The sequence below is a fragment of the Girardinichthys multiradiatus genome, chromosome 17 (genome assembly GCF_021462225.1).
Source record: "Girardinichthys multiradiatus isolate DD_20200921_A chromosome 17, DD_fGirMul_XY1, whole genome shotgun sequence".
In the NCBI taxonomy this organism is placed as follows: Eukaryota; Metazoa; Chordata; class Actinopteri; order Cyprinodontiformes; family Goodeidae; genus Girardinichthys; species Girardinichthys multiradiatus.
Genome location: NC_061809.1, coordinates 56273 through 82274, shown reverse-complemented (window position 1 = coordinate 82274; position 26002 = coordinate 56273). Strand labels below are relative to the sequence as shown.

General features: G+C 43.6%; 1 protein-coding gene across 4 annotated transcripts in view; it reads right to left on the bottom strand.

Annotated features, from left to right (window-relative positions):
* LOC124883046 (anoctamin-4-like) overlaps nt 1-26002 on the bottom strand; it is a 106489-nt gene that overhangs the window by 56056 nt on the left and 24431 nt on the right. For 2 of the 4 annotated variants that reach the window (XR_007042072.1, XM_047389897.1), the window contains exon 3: nt 10053-10265. The exons of 1 other annotated variant lie outside the window; for it this stretch is intronic. Coding sequence is in view for 1 of the 3 variants with exons in the window: in XM_047389897.1 (XP_047245853.1) it covers nt 10053-10265 (213 nt within the window). In the remaining 2 variants the exon portion in view is untranslated. Of the gene's footprint in view, nt 1-2143; nt 2598-10052; nt 10266-26002 lie in introns of those variants that run through there. One more of the 4 variants, XM_047389896.1, reaches the window with a different exon arrangement.

The window sequence follows — 26002 nt, the reverse complement described above, 5'->3', positions numbered from 1 at the left end:
GTGAGACCATGATTAGAAACACAGCCAAAGAGACTCCCAACTGGTTTTAGACTAATAAGCTGCTAGAATCTCTGCTCTGTTTTCTCAAAGCCCAAGTCGGTTGTGGCAGATTGCGGCTCACACTGAGCTTGGTTGTGCTGGAGGTTTCTTCCTGTTAAAAGGGAGTTTTTCTCTCCATTGGCTCTACATGCTCATCCAGGAAGACTTGCTGCAAGTCACTTGATGCAATCTGCTGGGATCAATTGGAATGTATGTACCTGACTTGAAATCTGTCTGAATTGATTGGATTGACTAAAGTGCCTTGAGACGACATATGTTGTGAAACTGGCGCTATATAAATCAACTAAATTGAATTGAATGGCCTTGTCAAATACCTAGCTTGATTGTATTAAAATAACTGACAATCAAAATGCACAGAACAGGCCTCCTAAATCCACAAGTTTGTATTTAATCCACATTTTCTTAGCCATTCCATTGTGTTACATTTAAGCTATGGGTTTTTTGTTCTGATCACTTTGATCTAGTGTACATTTTATGTTGATAGCCTCATTAGAATTACAGTTCACTTTAAGTATTTCTCCTTCCAGATTTCTTTCTTTTTGGCTATGATGCCACACAAAAATATTTCAGATCATCAAACAACTTTTGATATTAGACATAGATATACTAAGTAAATGAAGCCAGCAGTTTTAAAATAGCATTTTTTTTGTCAAGGTACAAAAGTTATCCAACTACCACAGCTGTGTTTGACTCAGTATGATGTTCATTTCCTGAAATTTTGTGCTAGTTTTACACCAGATATAAGGGTTACACAGCTTTCAAACGTTCCACTTTGTCTTGCCAGTTCACAGAAAGGTTTCCCAAAAGTCTTGGGGATCATCAAGCTGTTTTTTTGGTAAATGTAAGACAGACCATTGTGTTCTTCTTGGTCAGCTGTGATTTGGGTCTTGGAACACTCTCACAGAGGCAATTTGTGCATAGATTCTTTGTTGTTGCTCAATCATGAACTTTGACCTTAAGTGAGGGAATTGAGGCCTGTGGATGTTGTTCTGGATTTTTTTGCGACTTCCTGTATGAGTCGTTCATTCGCTGCTGGAGTCATTTTGGTAGGTCAGCCACTGCTGAGATGTTCTTTACTGTTGTTTCCACCAAGTTTGGTTGGCAGTGGCTCTCACTACGATTGACTGAAGTCCTTAGAAATGCCTTTGTAACCCTTTCCAGACTGAAAGACGTAATTGATTTTTCAAACTGGTTTTGAATATTTTTAAACTGGGCCACGATGTGTTGCTTTTTGAGTGTTTTTAGCCTACTTCATGTTGTCAGACAGGTGACTTCTATGTAACTTTATATTCTACAGGTGTAGCAGTAGTCAAAACCTGGTTGTTGTGAGTGAAATTCAACCAATGATGAACATGATTTGAAAAAGGGGTCAATTACTTTCATCACATATGACCAGATTGGTTTGAATAGTTTTTTTGTCAGTTAAAATGTGCATTTACTTTTATTCTCAGTCAATCTTTTTCTAAAGTTAAAATTAGTTTAATGATATAAAACATTTTAATATGATACAAAAACAGAAAAAATCTATAAGGTATATTTTTTGAGAAAAAGGTTGATGTTCCGCACTGTATTTGTCCTTAGTACAAACTGACGGCCGCTTTTATATTATCTATGACTCTTAGAGGAGAACTAACGAAAAGGTGATGGCAGGGAGGTGTGTAGTTTCCTGCTCAGAGGATCGAGTGTCAGGAAAACCTTTCACACCAATCTGGATGCACCCATCATTGTCCTTGGGTGTGTATTCCATCAGGAATGATGGAGATTTCAAGCTTCCTGACCTGCGGCTGGTGCACGGGCACCACACTTCCAGCAGACACTCTCCAATGTCAATGACATGATCTATGTGTGTCTTTGAAGTGATGCATCATGGATGATGGAGTAGCAGAGTGTATGAAGAAGAGTTAACCACCACAGCAGGAGTGAGTGATTGAAGGTCATTTGCTTGCATGGTCACAGGGAGCTGAGTGTGAGGAATGAGCCAGGGTAAAGGTGAGTGAGCATACATGGCAACACATGAAAGAGAGCACTGCAGCCCTCTGAAGAACAAGCTGCCTTTGCTTCAAGAAAACTTGACAACACTCACCGTGAGAAGGCTGGCAGATACAGAGGCAGCTTCACCCCTCAGAGTAGAGGAGAGGGGGAGAAGGGAGGGGGGAGGGGGGGCTTCCCAGCTTAGCTGAAGCAAATGCCAAAACAGCCAGAGGACTCCTCCACATAGAAACATGCACACACACAAACTGAAACTCAACGATCAGCCCTCGTTTCCCCTCCAGCACCAGCGTGCAAACGGCCTCAGTGAGGGATACAAACAAACACGGTGTCCCACGAGGGAAACAAGCATCCCCACTTTTTACCCCACACTCCCCATGACTGCATCGACCGAATCAACATCCCAAACACGCACAAGCGCACTCGTACTCTCCGACTGCTCTGTCATTGAAAAGCTTGCAGGTGTGTTCAAAAGATCCTCAAAGAAAAAAGAAGAGATGCACAAGCATAAGCAGGATGTTTACAGTGTCAGGGAGAGGGAGAGAGGGCGATTGAGTGAGGGGGCTGTGTGTGCCGCTCATCAGCTTCACCAACCAGGCTTTCCTGCCAGCCAATCAGAGGTTCGGCTGCTCTGACAGCAGGCCTATCAGAAAAGAGTGCTGGTTGTGGCAATGTTGCGGCAGCACAGCACAATGACAGTTGGCACTGATTACAGTGTCAGCATGTACCCCTAATGGAGACTCAAGGGCACACATCCACACGTAAACAAAGGGCCACGTCGAATTAAAGTCTACAAGAGACAACACAGCAAACCAGAAAGGATGGCATGCACATGTTCACTGTATACTTTAAAGGAAATAGAACATGATTGCATTTTTAAAAGGTACAATGTTGTAGGAAAAATATGTCAAATGTTTATCTTTTGCACAATTCTTTAACAATAACAAAAAAGGTGTGATACTAGTGCAATGTAAATATATTTACCAGATTTCTTGATTTTTCTTTTTTGTCATATTTCAATATTTTATATCATGAAATAAATTTTCATACCTCTTAAAGATGACCTGAGTAAACACAAGGAGGAATGTTTATTACTGCCAGACCTGTAGAGTCACAAAATCACAAAATTAAGTAAAACACAGTCACTGAAATCAATCACTCTGGAAAGGGTTGCAAAATTACCAACCAATGCCTACAATGGTTACTCTAAGAGGGCATCAAGGACTCATCTAGAAGATTACAAAAAACCCAGAACAAGATCTAAAGCCCTGCAGGCCACAGTCAAGGTGAATTGGCTTATATGGGATAGTTCCAAAGAGAAAGTACATTCTGATCAAAAACAACACAAAAGCCAGTATCTCATTTGCCAAAAAATATCCTGATGATCGTTAATAACATTGGGAAAATATTCTGTGGACTGATGAGACAAAAGTGGAATATTTCTGAAGGTTAGTGTCCAAGATGGCGCCGCAGATGGTCGCCTTGGTGTGTTGGTGCGCAGTGTTTTGTTTTGTTTTTTGCTTTAAAACGGTCTTCTGTGATGGTACCCGGAGCTCTCTCACCAGAGAAGAACTCATGAACATCAGGGCTACTACACCAGAGGAGTTATTTCCCACTTTTCTGCCTACTGCTCTGGAATTTTTGGACATTCTGGTCAAAGGTGCGCTCACCTTTGTTCACTCGGTGAAATGCCGGAAGAGAGGGAAACGGGCTGGGGTGCTGGTACTTCTTCGCCAGCGTGGACTACGAACACCGTTACCTGGAATATTTCTCTCTAACGTGCGCTCACTTCCCAACAAAATTGAGGAACTACAACTGCTGTTGGGGAAAAACAGGGACTTTTATTCATCGTCAGTTTTGTGCTTCACGGAGACGTGGCTGTGTGGATTAATACCGGACTCTGTGCTGCAGCTGGCAGGATTCCAGCTCTACAGAGCGGACAGAGACACGGAACTCTCCGGCAAAGCGAAAGGTGGAGGAATCTGTTTTTACCTCAACAGTGGTTGGTGCAACGACGTGACAGTGATTCAGCAGCACTGTTCTCCAGACCTGGAATCCTTCATCATCAGAATCAGAATCAGAATCAGAATCAGAAAAGCTTTATTGCCAAGTACGTTTTTGGACATACAAGGAATTTGTTTTGGCGTAGTCGGTGCAATACAGTACAAATTAAACAGTATAAACATATCTACAATATAATATAAATATATGTGCACAGTTTTAAGTGAGTGAGAGTAAATATAGAGCAGTATAAGATGCAAGAGCAATACAACAGTACAGGTGATCATTGTGCAAGTAAAGCAGGAGTCCAAGCTGAGCGTTAATGTAACTCATAGAGTTACAGGTTACAGGTGTCCTGTCAGCAAAAAAAGGGGGGGTGTGGGGGAAAGGGAGAGTGTCAGGGTGGTTTCCGGGCTTTGTTAACCAGGCTGGTGGCAGATGGGAAAAAACTGTTCTTGTGGCGTGAGGTTTTGGTCCGGATGGACCCACTCACATAAACTGTAAGCCTTTCTATTCCCCCCGTGAGTTCGCTTCGTTCATCCTGGTCGGTGTTTACATCCCGCCGCAAGCTAACGTGCAGGTCGCACAGCGCATGCTCGCCGACCAGATACTGAGTGTGGAGCGGACCAACCCGGACTCCTTAGTTATTGTCGTTGGCGACATTAACAAAGGTAATCTGACCCACGAACTTCCCAAATATAGACAGTTTATAAAATGTCCGACCAGAGAGGACAACATTCTGGATCACTGTTACACCACCATCAGAGACACTTATCACGCCGTCCCACGTGCTGCACTGGGCCAATCCGACCACATCATGGTCCACCTGATTCCTGCATACAGGCAGAAACTAAAGCTCTGCAAACCTGTTGTGAGGACGACAAGGAAGTGGAGCAGTGAGGCTGTGGAGAATCTCCAGGCGTGTTTAGGCTGTACAGACTGGGATGTGTTCAGGACTACTACCAACAGTCTGGACGAGTACACAGAGGCTGTGACTTCCTACATCAGCTTCTGTGAGGACAGCTGTGTACCATCATGCACCAGGGTGAGTTACAACAACGACAAACCCTGGTTCACAGCCAAACTCAGAAGGTTAAGACTGGATAAGGAAGAGGCCTTCAGGAGTGGGGACAAAGACATATACAGAGAGGCGAAGTACAAGTTTGGCAAGGCAGTGAAAGAGGCCAAACGACTGTACTCTGAGAAGCTCCAAAACCAGTTCTCAGCCAACGACTCTGCGTCTGTCTGGAAAGGGCTCAAGCAAATCACCAACTACATGCCGAAAGCCCCCCACTCCATCAACGATCGACGCCTCGCCAACGACCTGAACGAGTTCTACTGCCGCTTTGAAAGACAAAGGGACAGTCCTGCAACCATCCCTCACGACGCCCCCCAACAGCTGCAGCCACAATCCACCACCCCCACCTCCCCAACCTCAAGAGGGGCCTTGGCACCTCCAACCCCCACCCTGAAGTTCCCCCCCACCGGCCTCCTACCCACGCCGAGGACGGCTCTTTCCATCCAGGAGAGGGACGTCAACAAACTCTTCAGGAGACAGAACCCCCGGAAAGCTGCTGGTCCGGATTCTGTCTCACCAGCCAGCCTGAAGCACTGCGCTGATCAGCTGTCTCCAGTCTTCACAGACATTTTTAACACCTCACTGGAGACATGTCATGTGCCAGCCTGCTTCAAGTCCTCCACCATCGTCCCTGTTCCCAAGAAGCCAAGGACCACAGGGCTTAATGACTTCAGACCCGTCGCCCTGACCTCTGTGGTGATGAAGTCCTTTGAGCGCCTTCTGCTCTCACACCTAAAAGACATCACCGACCCCCTCCTGGACCCCTGCAGTTTGCCTACAGAGCCAACAGGTCTGTAGATGATGCAGTCAACCTAAACCTTCACTTCATCCTCCGGCACCTGGACTCCACAGGAACCTACGCCAGGATCCTGTTTGTGGATTTCAGCTCTGCCTTCAACACCATCGTCCCAGCTCTGCTCCAGGAGAAGCTCTACCAGCTGAGTGTGCCCGACTCCACCTGCAGGTGGATCACTGACTTCCTGTCTGACAGGAAGCAGTGCGTGAGGCTGGGGAAGCACGTCTCTGACTCCCTGACCATCAGCACCGGTTCCCCCCAAGGCTGTGTTCTCTCTCCTCTGCTCTTCTCCCTGTACACCAACAGCTGCACCTCCAGTCACCAGTCTGTCAAGCTTCTGAAGTTTGCGGACGACACCACCCTGATCGGACTCATCTCTGACGGTGACGAGTCCGCGTACAGATGGGAGGTGGACCATCTGTTGGACTGGTGCAGCCAGAACAACCTTGATCTCAACGCTCTAAAGACAGTGGAGATGGTTGTGGACTTCAGGCAGAACCCAGCCCCACCTGCCCCCATCACCCTCTGTGACTCCACAATTGACACTGTGGAATCTTTCCGCTTCCTGGGAACCATCATCTCCCAGGATCTCAAGTGGGAGCCAAACATCAGCTCCCTCATCAAGAACCCCCCCCCTTTTTTTTTTTGCTGACAGGACACCTGTAACCTGTAACTTTATGCGTTACATTAACGCTCAGCTTGGACTCCTGCTTTACTTGCACTGCCATACTTGCACAATGATCACCTGCACTGTTGTATTGCTCTTGCATCTTATACTGTTCTACTTTTACCCTCACTCACTTAAAACTGTGCACATATATTTATATTATATTGTAGATATGTTTATACTGTTTAATTTGTATTGTATTGCACCGACTACGCCAAAACAAATTCCTTGTATGTCCAAAAACGTACTTGGCAATAAAGCTTTTCTGATTTCTGATTCTGATTAAACCTGGCGTAAAACTAACACAGAAAACAGTCAAACACCGTGGTGGTAGTGCAATGGTCCTAGGCTGCTTTGATGCTTCAGGAGCTGAAATATGTGTCATAATTGTTGGAGCTATAAATTCTGCTCTCCACTAGAAAATCTAGAAGAACATTTGTCCATCAATTTATGACCTTTAGCTCAGGCTCACTTATGTAGTAGGACAGTGATCCAAAGCACACCACAAACTCTACCCGTATTACTCTAAAAACAGGATCCTTTTCAGATGTTGTGGCATGAACTTAAGCCAGTCATGCTCAAAAACCCTCCAATATGCCTGAATTAAAAAGTTTCTGCAGAGAAGAATGGGACAAAATTATTTCACAGTCTTGTAGAAGACTAAATGCCAGTTATCCCAATCACCTGTCGGCACTGATTGTGTTGAGGAAGGATAGGTTATTTTGGACAGGTTTTTTTCCATTAAGAAATTAAATCGTCATTTAAAAAACGTGCTTAAATTAAGACCATATAGCCCTTTTCCATAGAATTCTCAGGGGCAGGTAAACTATTGATATCCTTTAATCAGTCTAAGTAATATTATTATAATGTTCAATGCTCTATTCATTAAACTTCCTCCTAGTTGTAGTTTGTAGAGTTAGTTTAATACATGTGTACATATTTATTTGTTTGTGCTTCTTTTACTTCTAATAATTAAATATTAGAGAACAGATATTAGTTTTATACATGTAATTATAGGCCCTTTTTATTAGCTCCACATGATTCTTAGTGTACTGGTCCTTCTCAAAATATTAGCATATTGTGATAAAGTTCATTATTTTCCATAATGTCATGATGAAAATTTAACATTCATATATTTTAGATTCATTGCACACTAACTGAAATATTTCAGGTCTTTTATTGTCTTAATACGGATGATTTTGGCATACAGCTCATGAAAACCCACAATTCCTATCTCACAAAATTAGCATATCATTAAAAGGGTCTCTAAATGATCTATGAACCAAATCATCTGAATCAACGAGTTAACTCTAAACACCTGCAAAAGATTCCTGAGGCCTTTAAAACTCCCAGCCTGGTTCATCACTCAAAACCCCAATCATGGGTAAGACTGCCGACCTGACTGCTGTCCAGAAGGCCACTATTGACACCCTCAAGCAAGAGGGTAAGACACAGAAAGACATTTCTGAACGAATAGGCTGTTCCCAGAGTGCTGTATCAAGGCACCTCAGTGGGAAGTCTGTGGGAAGGAAAAAGTGTGGCAGAAAACGCTGCACAACGAGAAGAGGTGACCGGACCCTGAGGAAGATTGTGGAGAAGGGCCGATTCCAGACCTTGGGGGACCTGCGGAAGCAGTGGACTGAGTCTGGAGTAGAAACATCCAGAGCCACCGTGCACAGGCGTGTGCAGGAAATGGGCTACAGGTGCTGCATTCCCCAGACCTGGGCTACAGAGAAGCAGCACTGGACTGTTGCTCAGTGGTCCAAAGTACCTTTTTCGGATGAAAGCAAATTCTGCATGTCATTCGGAAATCAAGGTGCCAGAGTCTGGAGGAAGACTGGGGAGAAGGAAATGCCAAAATGCCAGAAGTCCAGTGTCAAGTACCCACAGTCAGTGATGGTCTGGGGTGCCGTGTCAGCTGCTGGTGTTGGTCCACTGTGTTTTATCAAGGGCAGGGTCAATGCAGCTAGCTATCAGGACATTTTGGAGCACTTCATGCTTCCATCTGCTGAAAAGCTTTATGGAGATGAAGATTTCATTTTTCAGCACGACCTGGCACCTGCTCACAGTGCCAAAACCACTGGTAAATGGTTTACTGACCATGGTATCACTGTGCTCAATTGGCCTGCCAACTCTCCTGACCTGAACCCCATAGAGAATCTGTGGGATATTGTGAAGAGAACGTTGAGAGACTCAAGACCCAACACTCTGGATGAGCTAAAGGCCGCTATTGAAGCATCCTGGGCCTCCATAAGACCTCAGCAGTGCCACAGGCTGATTGCCTCCATGCCACGCCGCATTGAAGCAGTCATTTCTGCAAAAGGATTCCCGACCAAGTATTGAGTGCATAACTGTACATGATTATTTGAAGGTTGACGTTTTTTGTATTAAAAACACTTTTCTTTTATTGGTCGGATGAAATATGCTAATTTTGTGAGATAGGAATTTTGGGTTTTCATGAGCTGTATGCCAAAATCATCCGTATTAAGACAATAAAAGACCTGAAATATTTCAGTTAGTGTGCAATGAATCTAAAATATAAGAATATTAAATTTTCACCATGACATTATGGAAAATAATGAACTTTATCACAATATGCTAATATTTTGAGAAGGACCTGTAATCAGTCAGAAGAAATTTAAAAGATTCTTTAGATTTCTAACAGAAAATGCAGAATGGAAAGGAAAGAAATCATCATCTTTAAGTTGATGAAACTGATTTTTTCATTATTATTTAAAATAACTTACAATACACTCTCTAGTTAGAAAAATGGACAATCAACCCCCCCTGTTGGACTGAACCAATAAGATTTAGCACTCTGTAGGAAGCTACAGTGCTGCAGGCAGCAAGTGTAACCTGTAAGATCTGTAGGAGAACCTGTTTCGGAATCTTCGGTACAAAATGTATTTTCTGCAAAGGAACGTTTTCGTCACGTTCCAACCAAAACATTCAGTCAGTCAGTCAGTCAGTCATTTTCTACCGCTTATTCCATAGTGGGTCGCGGGGGAGCTGGTGCCTATCTCCAGCAGTCTGTGGGCGAGAGGCGAGGTACACCCTGGACAGATCGCCAGTCCATCGCAGGGCAACACACATACAACCAAGCACACACTCATTCATACACCTAAGGGCAATTTAGAGTTACCAATTAACCTAACAGGCATGTCTTTGGACTGTGGGAGGAAGCCGGAGTACCCGGTGAGAACCCACGCATGCACGGGGAGAACATGCAAACTCCATGCAGAAAGAGCCCCAGCTGGGAATCAAACCTAGGACCTTCTTGTTGCAAGGCAACAGTGCTACCAACTGCGCCACCGTGCAAAAAATTCAATGTGTTTAATTTGGATCTTATGTGACGGATCAACATGAAGACAGGAAGTTTAGCTCACCAGCCTTTGAGCAGTTTCTCAAGTAGACTGGATCTCTGACATCTCATATGCGCACCATTACCACATCTAACCTACCCGTGCTGCTGTCACACAGCGTCTCCTGACTTGCACTGCAGGTGGGCAGTGGGTTGATGGACAGTGACGCAGGGCAGGAGACCGGCTCAATGGGTGGGGCTGCTGAGGCCTCAGATAGAACACAGTCCAGACTGGGGAGATTCTGGCTGCTAGATTTGACAGGACTCTTCCAATGAGAGAAGCCAATCGCCACCTGACCCCCGAGGTCGAACCCTGTCAAAGCACAACAATCAACACAGACAGGTGACTGAGACTCTGGACAGCTGTAAGAAGGATTTTAGTAAACAACACTGACCTCTTGTGGTCTGAGACAAAACAAACAAACATTGGAGCTTTGTCATCTATTTGGATGTGAAGTTACACAATCTATAAAAGGCAAGACATTTAATAAAAAAATGAACACATATATGGAACTACTTATTTTAAATGCATTCTTAATGACTAATAGATAACAGCAGTTTTGCCAGTGCAGGTTCAGCGTAGTGAAAGGCTATAAGGCTCCTCTGCTTCCCTTTGCCAGCCATACTATCTGCTGCTCTCTTTTCTTTATGAAGACCTGCAGACTGCTGATCCAGCTCGGCTTGCCTCCAGTCTTCAATTTCCCCTCTGCAGGCTTTACCTTTTAGTTTTACAAGGTCTCTATAAGACTGGTGGTCCAGTGCAGCTGAGATGTCTGCTGTCAGCCACTTCAGTGTTGTCTTTTTGAGACTGAAGTGTACTAGAATCATTCTTCATTGCTAGATGCCATAGTATTGAGAGAATTAATGTTTTAATACTTCAAAATTCAGAAGTTTACCTACACCAAAATTATTGTGCCTTTAAACACTTTGAGAACCCCGGTTGAAGATGTTGTGGCTTTATAAGCTTTTGATAGGTTAATTTGAACACTTGAAGTTAATTGGAGGCACACCTCTAGATGGATTTAAGGGAACACCTCAAAAACAATGCTTCCTTTTATGACATAGTTTCTCATTAAATTAAAATTTAATTGTTTGGCCTGAGGCAACGGAACGTGTGTAGCAACTTGTGCCATCAGAAACTGAATTTGAATTGCTCGGACTGAATTTGTATTTGTGCAATTTGAAATCAAATGCATTGGTTTGAAAATTCATTTCACTAAATTGAAATGGTTTGAAACTGAATTCATTTGTGTAGGATCGAAACTGTTACTTTTCTTTCGTTGTTCATATTTCTTCTTATCTTCAGTTACGAAATAAAAAGAGGACACTGTTTTAATGCGTTGAGATGGCTTATCTCCATTTTTTTGCCACCAACGGTAAAACAAACGTATGGCTCAGTCGTAACTGCCGTTTTCTTTATTTCCATTCCTTAACATGACATAACTTCCTGTATAAACACATGGAAGTCCAGAATTGACAAAATATCTCAAATACAACTTATCTAATAAACTAAATGTAAATACAAATATGTTTTGATCTTAGAATAATAAACCTTAATTACATCTTGATATAAATAAAGCTTAATTCCGGCCCCTAATTGTTATTAACACAAAATAACAATTACCAACTAATTGAAACCCTACATAACATTGTATGTTTCTTAATCTAATATACTGAAAACACTGGTTTCTCAAACCTAAATCTATTTACCACATTACAAGCTGTTTAAGCATTCAACCTTTAAACATCCATTTCTAACAATAAACATAACTTATCCACAGGGCTTTCTAAGATACTGCTTTTAGTTTTGACAAACACATGTCTAACAAGTCCACGTGTATCTGAAACAGTCTTTTCAACTTTTCCCATCAACCAAGAGCTTCTTGGCGATGTTTCATCCACTATGAGAACAACATCTCTTGGTTTCAGATTCTGTCTCGATACTGTCCATTTCTGTCTCTCTTGTAGAAGGGGCAAATATTCTTTTGTCCAACGCTTCCAAAAGATGTCAGAAAGGTACTGCACTTGTTTCTATCTCCGTTTCGTATACAAATCCTCCTTCTGGAACAATCCAGGAGGCAGAACTGGTTGTGACTTCAGAAGAAACATGTGGTTTGGAGTTAGTGCTTCTACGTCATTCTGGTCAGTTGACACGTCTTCCACTTCACAAAGCAGAGTCTGAAGGCGCTTGTCATCAAGAAGCTGCTGCTTCCAAACTTGATGTAGAACCCTTCGCACAGAACGGATCATTCTTTCCCAGACGCCTCCAAAATGCGACCCTGCTGGTGAATTAAAAATCCAAGTTATATTCTTCTGCAGAAGCACATCTGAGATTTTTGAGTGATTCCAATCTTTCATTGCTTCTCGCATCTCTCTCTCAGCTCCCTCCAAGTTTGTCCCATTGTCCGACCTCATGACAGACACCTGGCCTCTTTGTGCAACAAATCTTCTAAATGCATTGATACATGAGTCTGTCTCAAGTGAATGAGCAACTTCTATGTGTATAGCTCTAATAGACAGACATGTGAATAACACATCATACCGCTTGACTGTACTCCGTCCACACTTCACATCAAATGGTCCAAAATAGTCTACGCCTACATTTGTAAACGGAGGCTTGTCAAGTGTCAACCGATCTGATGGCAAGTTAGCCATTCTTTGCTCTCCAGGTTTTGCTGAGATTCTTTTGCACACCACACACTTAAACTGTATTTTTCTGATAACTGAATCAGCTTGTGGAATCCAAAACCTTTCTATCAGTCTTGAAAATGTATAGTTTTGTCCACTGTGTCCAGTCTCTTGATGTATGTGTCTGACAATCAATGTGAAAACATGAGTTCTAGGAAGAATCACAGGGTGTTTAGCATTTGCAGGCAGCGCGGACTGGTGTAATCTTCCTCCAACTCTTAAAATCCCATCTTGGAGAATAGGATTCAGTTTAACAATATGACTGGTTCTCTTTAGCTTGTCACCTCTCTGAAGACTTGTAAGCTCATCCATATAAACCTTGACTTTGACAAAGCTTGATGATCACAGTTTCTCCTTCCTCAAAATCAACACCAGTTAGTTATGATCCATTGACATTTGATCTGAACAACTGCATTTGTTTTCCAACTATTTCAGCTTTCTTCTCACGATTAGAAAAATCCTTTGTTTGCGACATCAGAAACTTGCAATGTTGACTCGGGAGATGGAGCAGCTGCTTAAACTTCAACAACCAAGAAACAGCTTTTTTCAACCTAAACCACTGAGTATTGACTGATGAACTTGATGTGAAGATCTTCATTCACCTCTATAACACTCATACAGATTGTAGTTTTAACTTGGCTCTGAGTTGTCTCTGATAAGCGATACTCTGTTTGCCACAAACGTTTTAAACCTGATGCCTTCACTGGAAATGTACTTCAGCACAGTAGTACTGTCTGACTAAAACATTGACTCCTCCAGCGGCATCTGCAGCTCCTTTTTCATAAGCTTGTCTATTTTCACTGCAACAGCACTGTCAACTCCAGTCTTGGAATAGTTATTTGCTTCAATGGTGAAACTCTGGATTTACCAATAATGAAAGAGCAGTGTATTATTCCACCGCTGTTCCCAATACAAAGATAGGTCACGACTCCATATCCCTTTTTGCTTGCATCTGCGAAGTGATGCAATTGTGCAGACAGGATTTTTCCAAAACCCACAGGTTTCAGGCATATCCTCAGTGTAAAACAATGAAGCTTCTTCAGATCCAAAATCCATTTTTGCCTCCTTTGTGCCATTTCAGGAGGAATGTCCTGATCCCAGGAACATCTCTTGCCACATTACTCTTGCAAAACGATTCTGGCTGGAAGTATGACAGGAGAGAGAAAACCTAAGGGGTCATATATGGCGCTGACAAACGAGAGGAGACCAAGTCACGTCTGAGGCATGTGTTTTGTGTTGATCCTGATCTTAAACATATCCAGTTCAGCACACCAGTTAACTCCTAGAACCCTCTCATCAGGTAACACATCATGGCTGAGATCCAACTCTTTAACTTCTTTCACTATTTCTGTTTCAGGAATTGAACTGAGGACAGATTTGCTATTACTCATCCATTTTGTTAGATGGAATCCTCCATTTTCACAGATGGCTGTTAAATCTCTAACCATCTCACAGGCATGGCCTTCATCTGACACAGACAGCAGGCAATCATCAACATAAAAATTATTCATAACTGCAGGAACCGCAGCTGGTGCCACTTTGTCTCCAGCATCTTTAGCTGCTTTCTTCAGGGCAAAATTGGCACAGGTGGGGGAGGATGTGGCCCCAAACAAATGCACCACCATTTTGTAGTCTTGTAGAGGTTTAGTCAGGTCTCCTTCTGGCCACCAATGGAACCGCAGCAAATCCCTGTCATCAGGCGGCACTCTCACTTGGTGATACATAGCCTCTATATCTGACATTAGGGCAACGTAATCATGTCTGAAGCGTGTCAAGACTCCAATAATGGAATTTGCTAAATCTGGGCCTTGCAGCAATTCCCTGTTCAGTGATATACCTTGATATGATGCTGCACAGTCAAAAACTACTCTGAGTTTCTTCTTCTGTGGATGGTATACTCCATGATGGGGTATATACCAAACCCTTTTGTTTTCAGAAGCAGAGCGCTCATTTTCCAGCTTAACTGGGTAGCCTTTACTCATTAAATCAGACATGAAACTCGTTCTATGAAAATCATCATTCTTGAGAAGTTTCTTTTTCAAGTTTTCTGCTCTTTGGGCAACCAATCTCCTATTGTTTGGAAACTGAGTGGCTGTGTTTCTTAGGGGGAGACCAATAGAATAATGCTCATCAGTCTTTTCCACTGTTTTATTAACAGACTCCATGAACTGAACATCTTCTCTTGACATTTCATGTTTTTCCTCACTAGCCTTCTCTGGGAAGTCATGATTGAACTGCTGCATCATCCTCAACAGTAGCAATCGAGACGCGAATTACAGAAGCACTTACTGTATCCCCTGGTGAACTTGTGCAGACATTTTCTCGGAGAGGACCATTAACAACCCATCCCAATATGGTTCTCACTGCATATGGACCACCATCTTCACTGTGAATGATTTCCCATGGCTCCATAGCTTGATAGACATCACAGCCTATCAAAAGCCCAACATCTGCATCTATGTGAGGAAGCTCGATTCCATGCAGATGTTGCCATCTTTCCAAATCTTCCTGCAATGGAATACTGTCTTTAAACACTGGGATATCAGAGTGGGTATAAACATCAGGAAGGTCAATACAGACACTCTTTCAACCCACACACTTCTAGTCCTGAGACATTATAGCTTGGTACTAATTTATCTTGACCCATTGTATGAAGTAAAATCTGAGTTTTCTGTCCCTCTACACCAAGCTGTCTCATCAACTTCTCCGAGTAGAAAGTAGCTTGACTTCCATTATCCATAAATGCATAAGTCTCTATGAGCTTGTTGCCTTTCTTGAGCTTAACACAAACAGGCACAATTGACAGGACACAAGTTTCTTTCCCGGCCCCACAAGTTCCTCCTGACACATGTGATGACTCACTTGTAGGGTTGCCATCATTGATGCTTTGAAGAGACTTGACATCATCTTGTTTAATGTGTGGCCAGTTGAATGCTTTGTTCATATAAGCTGTTGCAATTTTTAGCTCATTACCATAGTGACAGGTCAGCAATTGTCTTGCTTCCTGATAACCTTGCTGGGGATTCATATGCTGGCAACTTCTGATCAAATCTCTTGGCTCCCCTCTTGTGAATTGTTCAAGGTAATATAGTCGACCACTATCACTATCTGATTTCTCATGAATTGTGTGATCGAAAGCTCTTATAAAGGGCTTGAACACAAGTGGATCCCCACTAAAAACTGGAACGTCTCTTGGTGGTAGATGTGACAGCTTATGTTGTTTAACCAACATCTCAGTAATGGCGTTTTGCTTCATCATGACTTCACACAAGTCGACTGCATCACCACTGTACTCAGGTTGTCTCAAGATATTTCCATGTCCCACTACATTGCCACATATGTTCAGCCTGGGTTCCTTACTTGCACCTTGCTCACAGCTGTCTGTTTGGTAATTCTCCAGTAGGCTTGCTTCAGGATAAACAACAGCTGGATTAGTGGAATCTGCCTGCACTAAAACTCTCCAAGGAAGATGTAAATAGGCTCTTTCAGCGCATGAAAACAAAGAAAGTTGGAGGACCCGATAACGTCTCCCCATAATGCCTGAAAGCCTGTGCAAATCAACTCGCTCCGATCTTCACAAGGATCTTGAGCAAATCACTGGAGAAGTGTGAGGTCCCCTCCTGCCTCAAACAATCCACCATCATCCCGGTGCCCAAGAAACCCACCATCCTAGGATTAAATGACTACAGGCCTGTAGCCCTGACGTCAGTGGTCATAAAATCCTTTGAGCGGCTGGTGTTGAAGCACCTGAAAGAAATCACAGGACCCCTGCTGGACCCCCTGCAATTTGCTTACCGAGCAAACAGATCGACAGATGATGCTGTTAACTTAGGTCTACACTTCATCCTGCAACACCTCGACCATCCAGGGACGTACACAAGGATCCTGTTTGTAGACTTCAGCTCGGCCTTCAACACTATCATACCAGACATCCTCCACCAGAAGCTCACACAGCTCAACGTCCCAGCCTCCAGCTGTCAGTGGATCAACAGCTTCCTGACAGACCGACAGCAGCAGGTGAGACTGGGGAGCATCTTCTCCCGATCCAGATCAATAAGTACTGGTGTCCCCCAGGGATGTGTTCTATCCCCACTCTTCTTCTCTCTGTACACAAATGACTGCACCTCACCAGACTCATCCGTGAAACTCCTTAAGTTTGCAGATGACACCACTGTCATTGGACTGATCCAGGACGGTGATGAGTCTGCATACAGACAGCAGGTGGATCAGCTGGTCCACTGGTGTTGTCAGAACTACCTGGAACTCAACCCACTCAAGACTGTGGAAATGGTGGTGGACGTTCGGAGAACACCACCCCCATACACCCCCCTCACCATCCTCAACAACACTGTATCGGCCGTGGACCACTTCAGGTTCCTAGGAAACACCATCTCTGAGGACCTGAGATGGTCTTCACACATAGACACTGTTCGAAAGAAGGCCCTGAGGCAACTCAAGAAGTTCAACCTTCCACAGGAGCTGCTGGTCATCTTCTACACTGCCATCATTCAATCTGTCCTGTCTTCATCCATCTCAGTGTGGTTTGGCTCATCCACCAAACAGGACAGGTCCAGACTGCAACGAATGATCAGGAATGCAGAGAGCATAATCAGGGCTGACCTTCCCTCCATCCAGGACTTATTCAGAGTTTTACCTTCAGGCCGCCTCTACAGAGCGCTGTTCACTAAATCCAGCCGCCACAAAGACAGTTTCTTCCCCCAGGCTGTTTCTCTGATGAACATTCAATAGAGTACAAAACAACAGCATACAGATGTTGCAAATGCACCTTTTTATTTATATATATGTATATTGTACATTGTAAATATGTATATTCTGTAAGGCAAAAACAAAACCAAAGAGCAAAGTGTACCGGAGTCAGATTCCTTGTTTGTATGTACGAACAGACACGCTGTCGTTTGGGCCCACAGGCTCTTCGTTTTGCTTTCTCATTGCAGTGATCCAATTCTCAACCTCCATAATGAAGCTACATATATTGATCTTCTTAGGGTTGAACCAAAACATCTGATCACCATCCTTTTCATCTTCAGGAAAAAAAACAACAAAACGTCTTCATTTGCGTTCATAAACTCAGTCAAAAGTCCAGTGCACTCAATTAAATGCTCTCCAGCAACATCTGGACTTTAATCACATTTCATAATTATTTGATTCTATTTGTCTTGGACGTCAGCTGTCATAACTTTGATCGCCTTACGTTTATACTCCTGGAAAGCAGTTCCCCCAGACCCTTCTCAGAGTACTTTGGGGCCCTCTTGTGGCCATCTTCAGAAGTGCAGCTTCTTGCTCTAGGTCTTGAAACACGCATGCGGTCCGCCATGATGGATGACTTTCTCCAGTTACTCAACAAGTGTCCGTTAATTCGGTCTATGACACAAAGCGATCCATGCTTTCACAAAAAAATGCCATCTTATTTAAACCAGAATAACCTTGTTGTCGAACTCTTTACAAACGCTGAGACGCACATGTTCCGTTTCTCTTGGACTCCACACGTCAATACCTACCACTTGCCAGGGTAATGTCGCCGACAGAGCAGGATGTTGTTTTACTTAATGTAGGAACTGTTACTTTTCTATTGTTGTTCATATTTCTTCTACTTATCTTCAGTTACGTAATAAAGAGAGGACACTGTTTTAACGCATTGAGACGGCTTATCTCCATTATTTTGTCACCAACGATAAAACAACCGTATGGCTCAGTTGTAACTGCTGTTTTCTTTATTTCCATTCCTTAACATGACATAACTTCCTGTATAAAAACACGGAAACCCAGAATTTACAAAATAGCTCAAATACAACTTATCTAATAAACGAAATGTAAACACAAACATGTTTTGATCTTAGAATAATAAACCTTAATTACATCTTGATATAAATACTTGTACTCATCGTCTTCCGCTTATTCAGGACCGGGTCAAGGGGGCAGCAGATTGAGCAGACACACCCAGACGTCCCTCTCCCCAGACACCTCTTCCAGCTCCTCCGGGTGGAGCCCAAGGCGTTCCCAGGCCAGCCGAGAAACATAGTCCTTCCAGCATGTCCTGGGCCGTCCTCTGGGCCTTCTCCCGGTGGGATGTGCCTGGAACACCTCCCAAGGAAGGCGTCCAGGAGGCATCCGGTATAGATGCCCGAGCCACCTTAACTGGCTCCTGTTGATGTGGAGGAGCAGCGGCTCTACTCCGAGCCCCTCCCGGATGGCCGAGCTCCTCACCCTATCTCTAAGGGAGTGCCCGGCCACCCTACGGAGGAAGCTCATTTCAGCCGCTTGTATCCGGGATCTCGTTCTTTCAGTCATGACCCAAAGTTCATGGCCATAGGTGAGGGTAGGAACGTAGACCGACCAGTAAATCGAGAGGTTCGCTTTTCAGCTCAGCTCTCTCTTCACCACAACGGACCGGCACAGCGCCCCCATTACTGCGGCAGCCGCACCGATCCGTCTGTCGATCTCCCGCTCCATTCCTCCCTCACTCGTGAACAAGACGCCGAGATACTTAAACTCCTCTACTTGAGGCAGGAACTGCCCTCCAACCTGAAGAAGACAAGCCACCCTTTTCTGGTCAAGTACCATAGCCTCTGACTTGGAGGAGCTGATCTTCATCCCAGCCGCGTCACACTTGGCTGCGAACCGCCACAGCGCATGCTGTAGGTCTTGGCTAGAGGGGGCCAGCAGGACCACGTCATCTGCAAAAAGAAGAGACGAAATCCACTGGTCCCCAAACCAGACCCCCTCCGGCCCTTGGCTGCGTCTAGAAATCCTGTCCATAAAAGTTATGGACGGACCGGTGACAAAGGGCTGCCCTGCCGGAGTCCAACATGCACCGGGAACAGGTCCCACTTAGTGCCGGCAATGCAGACCAAACTCCTGCTCCACTCGTACAGGGACCGGATGGCCCCTAATAAAGGGCCCCCGATTCCATACTCCTGGAGCACCCCCCACAGGGCATCACGAGGGACACATACGAATGTCTTCTCCAGGTCCACAAAACACATGTGAACCGGTTGGGCAAACTCCCATGAACCCTCAAGTACCCTGTAGACGGTATAGAGCTGGTCCAGGCCGGGACGAAAACCACACTGCTCCTCCTGAAGCCGAGGTTCGACTATCGGCCAGACTCTCCTCTCCAATACCCTGGCGTAGGCCTTACCAGGGAGGCTGAGGAGTGTGATCCCCCTGTAGTTGGAACACACCCTCCAGTCCCCCTTCTTATGAAGGGGGACCACCACCCCAGTCTGCCAGTCCAGAGGCACTGTCCCCGACCGCCACGCAATGTTGAAGAGGCGTGTCAACCATGACAGCCCCACAACATCCAGAGATTTGAGGTACTTAAATCTCTGGATGTTGTCATCCACCCCCGAAGCCTTGCCACCGCGGAGCTTTTTAACCACCTCGGTGACTTCAGCCTGGATGATATAAATAAAGCTTACAATTTGCTTTGAAAACGTTTTTTCTAAAGGCAATTTTTTGCCTACTATCAGTAACATTAAAGGCCAATAACAGAAAATGATGGGGGATTTTAAAACCTTTAACGCTTATTTGTTTAATATGCTATGAATACCATGATAAAGGTATTTGTTTTTTTATTAACATGAGAATGATAATCCTGGTGTCTTGGTAACTCAGATCGAAGGACGCAGTGGCTTCTATTACTCTGAATCTGCACTTTATTGTGCATCACCAATGTTTTACAGCAGCTCTGAAAGGACAAACTGAACACCGGACCCAAGTAACCCGTTAATGTTTTTTTCAAATGAATATCAGTTTCTTATTTAAGTTTAGATATTGCAATAAGTTAAAATATGCTATTTGAAAGTTTACCTCTAGATGTTACTAAATCTTAAACACTGCTCCTTTAAGATTAATTCAAACTGAAGTACTTTGATTTAAACAGTATTTTGGCTTCACAGATGCCACAGAAGTGTTACCATTTACAGGGGTTGGACAATGAAACTGAAACACCTGGTTTTAGACCACAATAATTTATTAGTATGGTGTAGGGCCTCCTTTTGCAGCCAATACAGCATCAATTCGTCTTAGGAATGACATATACAAGTCCTGCACAGTGGTCAGAGGGATTTTAAGCCATTCTTCTTGCAGGATAGTGGCAAGGTCACTACGTGATACTGGTGGAGGAAAATGTTTCCTGACTCACTCCTCCAAAACACCCCAAAGTGGCTCAATAATATTTAGATCTGGTGAATGTGCAGGCCATGGGAGATGTTCAACTTCACTTTCATGTTCATCAAACCAATCTTTCACCAGTCTTGCTGTGTGTATTGGTGCATTGTCATCCTGATACACGACACCGCCTTCAGGATACAATGTTTGAACCATTGGATGCACATGGTCCTCAAGAATGGTTCGGTAGTCCTTGGCAGTGACGCTCCCATCTAGCACAAGTATTGGGCCAAGAGAATGCCATGATATGGCAGCCCAAACCATCTCTGATCCACCCCCCTGCTTCACTCTGGGCATGCAACAGTCTGGGTGGTACGCTTCTTTGAGACTTCTCCACACCGTAACTCTCCCGGATGTGGGGAAAACGGTAAAGGTGGACTCATCAGAGAACAATACATGTTTCACATTGTCCACAGCCCAAGATTTGCGCTCCTTGCACCATTGAAACCAACGTTTGGCATTGGCATGAGTGACCAAAGGTTTGGCTATAGCAGCCCGGCCGTGTATATTGACCCTGTGGAGCTCCCGACGGACAGTTCTGGTGGAAACAGGAGAGTTGAGGTGCACATTTAATTCTGCCGTGATTTGGGCAGTCGTGGTTTTATGTTTTTTGGATACAATCCGGGTTAGCACCCGAACATCCCTTTCAGACAGCTTCCTCTTGCCTCCACAGTTAATCCTGTTGGATGTGGTTCGTCCTTCTTGGTGGTATGCTGACATTACCCTGGATACCGTGGCTCTTGATACATCACAAAGACTTGCTGTCTTAGTCACAGATGCGCCAGCAAGACGTGCACCAACAATTTGTCCTTTTTGAACTCTGGTATGTCACTGATAATGTTGTGTGCATTTCAATGTTTTGAGCAAAACTGTGCTCTTACCCTGCTAATAGAACCTTCACACTCTGCTCTTACTGGTGCAATGTGCAATCAATGAAGACTGGCTACCAGGCTGGTCCAATTTAGCCATAAAACCTCCCACACTAAATTGACAGGTGTTTCAGCTTCATTGTCCAACCCCTGTAGTTGAGATGTAACCTGAAATACAGTCCAATGCAAAATAGGAGATGTATACTTGTATGTATGAGAGCAAAGTGAAACAGAGGTTCCAAATAAAGCTGATTCCGATCCATACCCACTGAAATGTTTTGATATAGTAGTTTATTACAATCACCTACTTCTATGTATTTTATTTGAATTTTATGTGATTGACCAACATAGGACACTGCATAAATGTAAGGTTGACACGGTAAAGTATTATTTTCAAATTAATATAAAAAACTGCATGTAACTACTGTAATATTTGATATCTTGACATAGAATTGAATTGGATTTTGATTGATCCATTCAAACATGAATTTACTTTGATCTAAGTCATTCTACTGTAGCTCTGACTACGTTTTGGGCTGTTTTCCTACTGAAAGGTGACCTTTCGATACAAACTGAGGTCGTTTGCAGTCCTGACAAGCTTCTCCGTCCTTGCTGAAGAAATGCACCCCTGCAGCAAGATCCTGCCATCGTCTGATGTGCAGTGTGAGTTTTCCTCCACAATAGCCTTTTGCATGTAGGCCAAAATGTTCAGCTTTCTTTCAATATTGCCAGAACTCCTATATTTGTTGTGTCACCTACACGGTAGGTAGCAAGCTGCAAGCAGGATATCTTATGACTTTCTGTCAATAATATCTTTGCTCTTGCCACTCAAAAAATGCCTGTTTTGTAAAGTTCATGACTGACTATCCACCTGAGCAGCTCCTCCCTAGTTACCATTGGGCTTCTTGGGACCCACAGCCATGGATACAACGTGAAAGGCCAGTACAGACTTTCCTGGAACTTTCAAAATAAATTGCATTAACCTACAGGGGTTGGACAATGAAACTGAAACACCTGTCATTTTAGTGTGGGAGGTTTCATGGCTAAATTGGACCAGCCTGGTAGCCAGTCTTCATTGATTGCACATTGCACCAGTAAGAGCAGAGTGTGAAGGTTCAATTAGCAGGGTAAGAGCACAGTTTTGCTCAAAATATTGAAATGCACACAACATTATGGGTGACATACCAGAGTTCAAAAGAGGACAAATTGTTGGTGCACGTCTTGCTGGCGCATCTGTGACTAAGACAGCAAGTCTTTGTGATGTATCAAGAGCCACGGTATCCAGGGTAATGTCAGCATACCACCAAGAAGGACCAACCACATCCAACAGGATTAACTGTGGACGCAAGAGGAAGCTGTCTGAAAGGGATGTTCGGGTGCTAATCCGGATTGTATCCAAAAAACATAAAACCACGGCTGCCCAAATCACGGCAGAATTAAATGTGCACCTCAACTCTCCTGTTTCCACCAGAACTGTCCGTCGGGAGCTCCACAGGGTCAATATACACGGCCGGGCTGCTATAGCCAAACCTTTGGTCACTCATGCCAATGCCAAACGTCGGTTTCAATGGTGCAAGGAGCGCAAATCTTGGGCTGTGGACAATGTGAAACATGTATTGTTCTCTGATGAGTCCACCTTTACTGTTGTCCCCACATCCGGGAGAGTTACGGTGTGGAGAAGCCCCAAAGAAGCGTACCACCCAGACTGTTGCATGCCCAGAGTGAAGCATGGGGGTGGATCAGTGATGGTTTGGGCTGCCATATCATGGCATTCCCTTGGCCCAATACTTGTGCTAGATGGGCACGTCACTGCCAAGGACTACCGAACCATTCTGGAGGACCATGTGCATCCAATGGTTCAAACATTGTATCCTGAAGGCGGTGCCGTGTATCAGGATGACAATGCACCAATACACACAGCAAGAATGGTGAAAGATTGGTTTGATGAACATGAAAGTGAAGTTGAACATCTCCCATGGCCTGCACAGTCACCAGATCTAAATATTATTGAGCCACTTTGGGGTGTTTTGGAGGAGCGAGTCAGGAAACGTTTTCCTCCACCAGTATCACGTAGTGACCTGGCCACTATCCTGCAAGAAGAATGGCTTAAAATCCCTCTGACCACTGTGCAGGACTTGTATATGTCATTCCCAAGACGAATTGACGCTGTATTGGCCGCAAAAGGAGGCCCTACACCATACTAATAAATTATTGTGGTTCCATTCCATTGTCCAACCCCTGTACTTCCGGCACAGCCAGGAAACAGGGTAACTACGGACTTCCTGTGACGTCACTGTCCAAATAAAATCACCTCTCTTGCTACATCCTGCCTCTTCCACACGGCCTCCAGAGGGACCGGATAGGGGAGACAGTGGGGGACAGGGGGTCTCTTTGCTGTCAAAAAGACATAAACTCTTCAAACTGGATGCAACGGTGTCATAAGATCACGTAGTCATATGCACAAGTTAAGTACTGATGAATTACTGTTGAAAGAATCCGGTATTCATTCATAAAAAGGGGTAATTAAGGTATAAGCCTGGCTTGACTTTCTCTCTGAGGCCTGCAGAAGCAAACTGTGTTCCAGAGAAGTCCCCAGTAGAGACACTGTCTCTACAAAGAGTGGAGCGGTTTTTCCCGTTCTGAAAGGACGACAATAGGAGCCGCATCCCGTGCAGTGTGGTCAGCGGATAGAACGGGCTGCCCAGCCACTGCTCCGGAGGTTAACTGGAAGCTAACCCTTTGTTCACAGAGCTTTCTTCAAACTTCGTCGTCGCCTGGACAGCTTTTCCTCAGCATGGTCCAGAGGTTAGGTTTGGGCAGAGTAATAGAGAGATATTTAGGATGAAATGAAATCTAAACGTTTTTCATTTTATGAAGTTTAGTTTTGTTTGTGTTGAACTCAGCTATCTTGGTGCTAGCAGGCTATCTGCAGCACACGTGCTCAGCTTTGTTCTGTGTTTGTATGTTTTTAAAGTTAAGACAAACTTTATTTAAAGGGTGATTTTAAACACAGAAGATTGGCCATAACGCACTGTCCGTGCTTAGGCATTTTAACCCTTTTATTGACGGTATTATTAAAAGGTGTGTGTTTGATTCTGGTGCTAAGCTATCAGCTTCTTTGTTAGCTTTGACTGCTAACGGCTGAGAACACATGCTTGCCTGCTAAATGATATTTACCCAGAAAGGTTGTTAGTTTTCAATCTAGTATATAATAGTTCCCTAAACATTATTTTACTAAATCTGATAACTAAGTAAACACCATTAAGCCCCATTTCTCCAGAAAAATTTGGCTCTTTTCCAAAATACTTCCCTAAATATATTACCATCCCCTTATTAAAACAATATTCAAAGAAATATTACTAAGTAAAGGCAGCTAATGAGACACCGTTGAGAATTAGTCATCCAGAAGGTTGGTTTTATTCAGCAGATCATTCCTTAAAACATTATTTTATTAAATAATATTTTATCTGATCTTGCATTGTGAATGGTTGTCTAAAGGTTTGCTGATTATTCCCTAAATTAGTTCCAAAACTAACTTAACTTCATTTCCAGATTCTTCAAGATATTCCTTGGTTCTCAAACATAAACATTGCATGGTAATGTTGCATCACTCTTTAGGTCATGATTTTCAATCATCTTTAATCAACTTGTTTATATTGTACATAGTCCATTAGTCTTCATTATTCTTTAATTCTGCTTGGTAGTTTAGTTGGATTGTTTTTTGCATAGTAAAGAGTTTGTTGATTGAAATATGTTTGACTTTGAGTTGACTTATTTTTGTTAATAAATTCTTGTATTTTAAGAAATTGTGTGAATTCATTTCATATATGTGCAGAGTTTATGCTGTTCAATAATGCCAGAGCTCATCTCACACCTTTCTATTCTGTCCTAATACCATCGCCTTACTGGGCTGGTATTCACAGGACAACCCTTAACAGACCGAAATATTATTAGATAAAATATTAAAATATTAATATTAAATAATATTCTCAGATTCATAATCACAACAGCCTCTTGGCTGCTTCTAATGACAAATACCCTCTTTGTCCGACCTGTCAATTTAGGTAAATACTCATGTGTTGATAGGTTTGCAGTTGTGCCATACTTTATCCAATTTCAGATGATGGATTGAACAGGGATTTTCAAAGCTTGGGATATTGTTACAAATTTCCTGGTGTCCTGCAAAACGGAAAGCCCAGGATATTTTATAACAAATGCACATTTCCCAATAAACATAAATGTGGGATACCTGGTAGGCACTGAGCCTCTCAGATTACCTCTTGCACTCTACATTTAACACAGG